Source organism: Perissodus microlepis, chromosome 3, assembly GCF_051167445.1.
Source record: "Perissodus microlepis isolate ML-2025 ecotype Zambia chromosome 3, ASM5116744v1, whole genome shotgun sequence".
Taxonomy (NCBI): domain Eukaryota; kingdom Metazoa; phylum Chordata; class Actinopteri; order Cichliformes; family Cichlidae; genus Perissodus; species Perissodus microlepis.
The window spans coordinates 16,286,678-16,295,222 of NC_140463.1; the positions used below are offsets into that span (position 1 = coordinate 16,286,678).

At 38.3% G+C, this 8,545-nt stretch overlaps 1 protein-coding gene across 1 annotated transcript; it reads left to right on the plus strand.

Moving 5' to 3' along the window:
- The first annotated feature begins 2,616 nt into the window (after window positions 1-2,616).
- On the plus strand, window positions 2,617-5,346 carry LOC146390177 (type-2 ice-structuring protein-like). The gene is made up of 6 exons (XM_084923212.1): window positions 2,617-2,758; window positions 2,954-3,016; window positions 3,293-3,399; window positions 3,508-3,642; window positions 3,732-3,840; window positions 5,018-5,346. The coding sequence occupies exons 1-6, from the start codon at window positions 2,698-2,700 to the stop codon at window positions 5,092-5,094; spliced, it is 552 nt and encodes a 183-aa protein (XP_084779338.1). The 5' UTR covers window positions 2,617-2,697; the 3' UTR covers window positions 5,095-5,346.
- The last annotated feature ends 3,199 nt before the right edge of the window (window positions 5,347-8,545 follow it).

Here is an 8,545-nt window from a genome sequence, read left to right on the forward strand (position 1 = left end):
GTTTTTCCACAAGGTGACGCTATAGTACATGTTTAACACATGTTTTGCTGGTTGCTACAAGGCCACATAATGTAAAATTTGTGTGTGTGTGTGTGTGTGTGGGGGGGGGGGGGGGGGGGGGGGGGGGGGTTGTTTGTTTGTTTTTTGCTTCTAGTTTGAACATTAATATGAGTAAATCGGACTCTCAGGTTTACTGTTGCGGATGATTTCTTTTTCTTTTCTTTTTTTTTGAAGGCTTAAACAATTAGAGCCCTGCTGTCTAGCCAGAGCCTTATTTTTGCATTATTGATATGATATTTTAAGACATCAACCTCAAACATGATGCAAACCTTTTCTTTTTAACTTTTGTTTAAGAAAATTAAAGAAAACAAGAATGCCAAAAAAACATAAACATCTTAAATTATTTTAATAATGTAGCAAGATGAAGGCAACCTGATCTCCTAACAGAATCAATTGTTGATTGCTATACTGAGAGAAGACACCAAGAGTGTAGTAAGATTGAAGGAATTTAAACCACTCGAAGTTAGAGAAAGAACCTTTGTGTGGTTATATCGCAATTTCTACTTTGATACGGTAAGTCACTGAAGAGCAGGCGGTTGTCATTCTGATATTTTGCTTCCCTCTAGTGACATCATTACTCACAGATGCTCAACAATGTTCCTACTACAGCCACAAACTACCAGGCCACGTTTGCCTGGAAGCTTGTAATTCAAAATGAAGGATTTTAGTGGCCATTAAAATATGTTCATAATTTCCAAATAGAAATAAAAATCATGACACAGTGCTCTCCTGTACAAGCTGCCTTTTTTTTGGTTAAGAGTATCAGTATTGGTACTGGCATCAACAATACTGCCTCTGTATTTTCTTGGTATCAGATCAATACTAAAATCTGTAGTATCACACAGCACTGTTTTTGTGTCTCTTGGCTGACTAAAACACATATGTCTTATAGCAGCCACTATAACTAGGACTTTACACTTTTAATCTGGAGGGCTAAGAAATCTGACCTGTTATCTGCACTTTACTGACATCTAGCTAACATTTAACACTGACATTTACTGACATAAATACAATAAAAATACAATATATAAACACATACTGATATGTACTAAAAAGTACATACTTTTAGAAGCATATATAATCCTATGTTCATACATATCTATTAAGATTTGAAGACTGGGTATAAGAATATTGCATGTTTGAACTGAAAATTAGTTATTTCCAGGCTATACACACACAACTGGGGTCTTTAATCATTCTGCACTTACTGTGTGTGTGTGTGGTAGAGAGTGAAAATGTGAGATGCTGTGTTTGCTCCAGTAATACGTGGCAGTGACAGAGTTCCTCTGCTTGTGTTTCCAAGAACATAAAAAGAAACCTGGTGCTGGCGCAACTGGGAACAGGATGTTCTAAAATAAATAAATATTTGTGTATACACATCTGTTGTAAATAGTAGCATCCTCAAGGTCATTTATTTTACAAGTTTTACTCTCTGGTTCAATTTATTTAAATGATTTCCAAATGTGTCATAGGTTACACATATTCTGCTGAACCTAATCTGTGTTCACAACCTAAATGCAAAGACATGTTTATTTTTGATAATGCAAGGTAAGGAGTTGCTTTTCACAGTAGATAACTCTACTCTAAGAGATTATATTTTAATGGGAGTAATCGTCAGATGTTATTTCTAAAAATCAACTTTAACCAACACGGTGAATTAAACCTCGAAACAATTAAATAAACTTTTTAAAATCATTCCGCCAAAGATCATCTGCAGTTTCGAGGGTAACTGTTTACTATAATGCTGTTTGGCACTGTTGCTGCATCCTGCTACACTGACCAACAGACACCCTCATATCAAATACTGGATATGCAAATATGGGTGGAGAAGTTTTTCTGGGTAGGGTGACACAGGGTACTCAGAAAAGCTGTCAAGTACAGTTTATGCAACACGGGGACCTTAAACACATGCAAGTCATGACTGTGACGTCTGTTATTATAAGCATTGGCTACAAACATATTGTGTGTAATTCACAGAGGAGAGAAATACACAGTACATGCTCATAGTTTGTTTTTGATGTGCACTGTTATCAGAGTGGTTTTCTGGTTGATTGCAATAATAAGCCAGACTAGCGAAAGACAGGGTAGAAATAGAAAAGAGGGAGAAAACATTTAAAAGAATGGAGTTGGAGGAAAAGGTTCAAAGATAAAGTAAACAGACACGCAGGGTGTCTAACTGCTGCTTTTTTAACAAAGAGTTACAGACATCACAGGATTAAATAATAAAGCCTCTTTGTGGATGGTAGGGCTGGTGCTGGGTCATGTTTCATATTCAAACACAAATCTATCACATTTCTTTACTGATAAATCCTTGAATAAACATGAACATTATAAACTGAACTTTGCTTGTGCTGGAGAAAAATCAGGTGATCTTCCGGCAGTTCATTGACACAGGATGAGGGCGTTTATGTGCCAGTAAAAGCCCCGGTTCATTTTTCATAAATTTATATTTTCTTTCTTTCTTTGTGTGACCTCTTTTCTTGTCCCCTCCCCCCCCCCTGTGAATAGGCATATTTAAGACCAGCAGTCTTCAGCTCCCCACACAAGAAGGCTGTATCTGCAGACTGAGACCAAGAAAGAAGAACAGAAGGTAACATTGCAAAACTTTAGGTCTTTATCAGAGGTTAAGGCTCCGTGATGAAGGCGCTTACTGTGCCTCGGCTTGTGTGCACCATGATGGCTCTTGCCCAAGTTTCTTGTGAGTATTTAAAGGCAAATGTGTAGATATTTTTAGATTTTACATACAAAACATGATTAAGGAATAGCAGATTTTAGATGTTTCAAACAGTCTGATTTTTTTAAGTGTTAATTGTTCATGAGCATTTTGTCTTTGTGGTACTGAATTTATGATACTGTGTTAACTCTCTTGTTTATTTCTTGTCTGTGGCTGAAGCTGTCCCTGCAACTGTTCCAGTTTACAGTAATATACCCTTGACAGATGCTCCTCCTGTACCAGGTGAATGTAAGATGGTTATTTTAGGATGAATATCTCGATGATCCACCTGTAAAAAATTAGAACAGCACATGCTCTACATTAGTAACTGCAACCAAAAACATTTTCAGCCCATGCAGATGCAGACATTTGGTGAATGAAACCATTTACAACAGATGCAATATAACAATATTTATTTATTTTAGTTTTTCCCCGTAAAAGCCAAAAAATGAAGAGTGACAACAGATTAACTATTCACTGGCAGCTCAATATCAACATTTCTTGTCCATTTGTCCTCAGAGGACCCTTTTGGTGGCTGGGTTCCATCTTGCCCTGATGGATGGAGTATGCACAGTCAACAGTGCCTCCTCTTTGTTCCAAGATACATGACCTGGGCTCAGGCTCAAGTAACAAAGATATTGATTTTTACACTAAGTATACTATGAAAGCTTGGAGTACATTAATGATGCAAAATTTCTTGGTCACTTAATTCTGTCTGTTTGTCTGCGCTGTAGAGAAACTGTCAGTCTCGTGGAGGACAGCTTGCATCTGTGTATAGTGCCAGTCAAGCTTACGAGATTCAAAAGGAGGTGCAACGTGCTGGACGTGGCTATGGACAGTTTTGGGTTGGAGGCCATAATACTCCAGCGGTAAATAGCATGGTGTCTAGCAGTTTATGAAACAATTGCATTTTTAATTAATATGAATTAGCAATTTTTTTTCAATTTTGCTTTAACAGAATCCTTCCTGGTCCTGGAGTGATTATATGGGTGTGTCTGCTTTTGCTGAGTTTTGCAGAGGACAGGAAGCTAAACATAAGCACCACTGTTTGCAGATAACTTTTGGTGGTAAGTCTACCCCCCAACCCCCATCAAAAAAAAGAAAAAAAACCTGCTAGATTCAAGAAGTTTATTGTCATATACACTGCAAAACACAAGTGGTGATGCAGAGCAATGAAATTCTTACTTTGCAGGTTCCCTTCACACAACTAAATAATCAACTAACTAAAATAAAGAGTAAACTTAACTCTGAGCGTAGAACATAGCACAGAAGATAATAAAGTAAAACAAGGGCTTTGTAGCTTATCTGTGGGTGTAGACGGAATTTAGAATAAAGTGCAAGTAGTTGCAACACTGTCACAGTGGTAATATTTACAGAGTATGCAATATTAACATGTTTATATTGTATGAAGTTGTATTGTATTGATTGTATATGTACAAAATAGCAATTTTTCAGGTCAAAGATAATCAACAACAACTAGTCAGTGATTCAGTAGACTGCTGGCCTGTGGATAGAAGCTGTTCTTTAGTTGGGTTGTCGTTGCTTTCACACTCCTGTAGCGTCTGCCAGTTGGCAGGAGTGTGAACAGTGTGTTGTGGGCGTGTGTGTGGTCCTTGATGATGTTGTGTGCCCTTTTCCTGATCCGACTGTTGTAAATGTCCTGTAGTGGTGGGAGGGGCACTCTACTGATGAAGTGTGCCTTTTTAATGACACGCTGGAAAGCCTTCCTGTTGTTGTAGTATTCTTCCAGCTTCAGTCTGTACTGCCTCTTGGTTTCCATGATGTATCTACGCAGATCATATCTGGCCTTTTTGTTTCTATCTGCATCACTAGAGGCGAATGCAGCGGAGCATGCATGTAGCATGGCATGTACCTCACAGTTCAACCGTGGCTTCTGATTTGGATACGTTTTGTAGCATGACAATATTGTCAATGCATGTGCTGATGTAGCTGGTGAACACTGATGCATATTCCTCTGAATCCACAGAACTGTCCTCTGCTTTTAACTGTGTACACATGCATCAATGATGATATAGCCAAATGTAATTAATTAAAATAAGTTGACAAATATTGTATTTAGTTGTGTCTTAGCAACTAGCTACACTCATTTTTTTGCTAAAAATTGTCCCCTCATTTCAGAAAGTTTTTGTTCCATTTTATAAATTTTGATGAAAGAGGATCATTGAGTCATAGTGTCACTGTTTGAGACCGATTCCTGTTTTGTTTTTTGTGTGTTTTTTGCAGAAGGAAAGGCAGGATGCTTGGATGACATGAAGTGTGAGACTAAGCTCCCATCTATCTGTGGTAGCCTTATCATGTGATCTCATCACTAATGCAAACCTACACTTCATCAGTAAAAACACTGACGTGTTTTTCAGCTATTGAGTCTTTCTTGGTATTTCTGTTCTGTTGCTACAGCATAAGGGATCAAACGACACATACAATAAACTGCAGAAGGATTTTATGTTTGGAAAGTCTTTAAAAATAAAAGAATGCTTTCACACAATGTACACATTTGTTTTGGAAAGTGGACTGTATTTCATATTCTTATGTAAATTAAAACACTAAAGCATTGAAAGAAACTGGTGGTCTGTTGCTCCATGTTACAGCTATAGTTCTACTATATTCAAAGCACAACATGAAGTAAGTAATTTTTAGTGTACACCTATACAGCTGGGATAGGCTCCAGCGCCCCCTGCGACCCTGAAAAGGATAAATGGCCTGTATTTGTATAGCGCTTTACTAGTCCCTAAGGACCCCAAAGCGCTTTCCACAACCAGTCATCCACCCATTCACACACACATTGACACACTGGTGATGGCAAGCTACATTGTAGCCACAGCCACCCTGGGGCGCACTGACAGAGGCGAGGCTGCCGACACTGGCGCCACCGGGCCCTCTGACCACCACCAGTAGGCAACGGGTGAAGTGTCTTGCCCACGGACACAACGACCGAGACTGTCCGAGCTGGGGCTTCGAACCAGCAACCTTCCGATTACAAGGCAAACTCCCAACTCTTGAGCCATGATCGCCCCCAAGCGAATGGATAGTTTTTAGAGTAAGGCTTGCGGGAGTGATAGTGAAGAGGAAAAACTACATTTTCGAATGTAAAAAAAAAAAAAAAATGTCCATCAGAACTGACTCAAATAAAACGATTCCAGCCATAATGTAATTCATTGCTCTTGTGAAACATCATTTTTATGGTAGCACATGGAAAGAGAGTTTTTGTGGCTCTGCACTCTAATATTTATATTACCCTCCTATGCTTTACATGTGCTTTATAAAATGAGTCATAATCGCCACCAAGTCCTGTCGTCACTGCTCATGTTTTTTTTGTTTTCTATCCCTCAGTTAAATCTTGAGTTATCAAGGACTGAAAACTGCTGACCTTTCCCTGTGACCAATATTGTCATAGTGACACCTGATGGTGATACTGGAAACTTCCCAAATTATACTTTGAGTAACTGCACCACTGAAAATGAGTTTATTTAAAGTGTGATAAATGTCTGTCATGGAGGGAAGAGAGGCTCCAATAATCTTCTCATCTGTTCTCACTATCCTTTGTAGGGTATTGCTAAACGATATGGTGTGGTTACCCTACTAGACAGTGATGCAACGGCTCAAGACGCTCTCAATAGTCCCTCTGTAGAAGGTGGTGAGAAAGAATGGAGGGAGATGGACTGTTCTCAGCTTCCACAGGAATTTTTTAGATGCTGTTGGGCCTTCTTAGTTATGGAGCTGGTATTGAGGGAAATTCTATGCCAGGTGAACACCACGGCAGTGTTGGGGAGCAGTGTTGGTCAAGTTACTTGACCATTGGTCATGAAGTAATCGGTAACTAATTACTGATTACTCCCCAAAAAAGGAATCCCAATACTTTACTGATTGCTTATTTTCAAAAGTAATTAATTACTTAGTTACTTTTAAAAACATGATTTACAACCTGAATAGGTGATAAAGCGATAGATCTTTCAGCCCAATTCTACTTTTTCTGCATAATCCATCATACAAAATGTAATCAAATGGAAAAGTCCCTTTTTAAAACTTGTTTTATTAGTTTTAATCTTTTAACTTTATGCATCAAGCAAAAATTTAATTATATGCAACATTCTCTGACTGGAGAAAATTTGTTTAACATTTAAACCTATTTTCTGCACATTACAGCACATAAAATATTTTTTGTGTTTACCCTCAGTCTTTCAAATAGATGCAAGTAAAATGCAGCAGAAAATAAATAAAATGAAAGACTCAGCGGTCCTGTTGCTCTATTTTCACCTGTAAAGCAGGCGAATGTTTGCCCTGGTGCAGGTGTGTCGCAGCGGTCGGTGGAAGAATCCGCGAGTTTCTCTGTGGATTTCCCATTACGTCGTAGCGTTCTCGGTGCTTGCTCGGAAGTTTAGGGGTTTTTTTTCGCTGTAAAAATACGTTTTCTTCCCACGCAGTGAACAGCGGACGTTAATGTTTTTGTCACCTTATACGGAGTCAAAAGGTCATACTCTCTCCCGCACTCGATATATTATCCATTGTTGATCTGCACACAGCTGTTGTCACGAACGTCGCACTCGCTTACGTCATTGTCATGAGACACACTCGCAAAAAAAAATCATGGTTTTAGTAACGCAGTAATGCAGTGTGCTTACAGGAAAGAAACAGTAATCTAATTACCTTTTTTGCAATAGTAATCCCTTACTTTACTTGTTACTTGAAAAAGGTAATCAGATTACAGTAACACGTTACTTGTAATGTGTTACTGCCCATCTCTGTTGTGGAGTAACGAAATACATGTAATGGAGTTAGGTATTTAAGATACAAAATACGAGTAACTATATTCTGTTACAGTTACTGCTTAAATGGGTGATAATCAGAATAGTTTCTTTGTTGCAGTAAAAGGAATACACAACAGTCATTTCCTGCTTCATATCCTAGGCCATCCCCTCTCTACCCCTTCTCCAGTTTTGGTGATTAAACACCATCATGCACTGGTTTAGCTCATTTGGATGAGCATGCAATTTAATTGCACATGGCTGGAATTAATCCAGTTTATCAGATTCTGATTCTGATTGAACTTATCCTCAGCAGCAGAGGTGACGCTTGGTCTTCCTTTGCTGGGGCGGTGCTCGTGTGAGCCAGTTTCGATGTATAATATGAATTATAACAGTTGTCAAATAGGGCTGTCAGCTGCGTACCTACCTGACTTCTGCACAACACAACTGATGGTCCCAACCCGTACAACCCGATTAAGAAGGCAAGCAATTCCACCAATGTACCCTGACAAGTCACACCTGTGAAGTGAAAACCATTTCAGGTGACAACATCATGAAGCTCACTAAGATAAGGCCAAGGTTTGACACATTTTCAACAAAACAAAAAGTGGCTACTTTAGGAATCTAAAATATAAGACATATTCAGAGTTATTTATACTTTATTTCTTTGTTACATAATTTTATATATCTTGCTTTATATATTTGATGTTTTCAGTATGCATCTACAATGTAGAAAGTATTAAAATATAGAAAAAAAATTAAATAAGCCTTCAAGCTTTTGATATACTCCCCAACTCACTCAGAAACAAAAAACAAAACTATGTGTTGCATAACTGCATGATTAGCACTCACTGTAACTTAATCATTATCACAGCACGGAGCTGTGTTTCTAAAAACACACACATACACACAGTACTCACCATAACAACATACCCCACTGTAACTGACATTTCATGCAGTTCCCCATCAAACTTACAATGTTTATATTCATGTTTATATTTTTTCATAG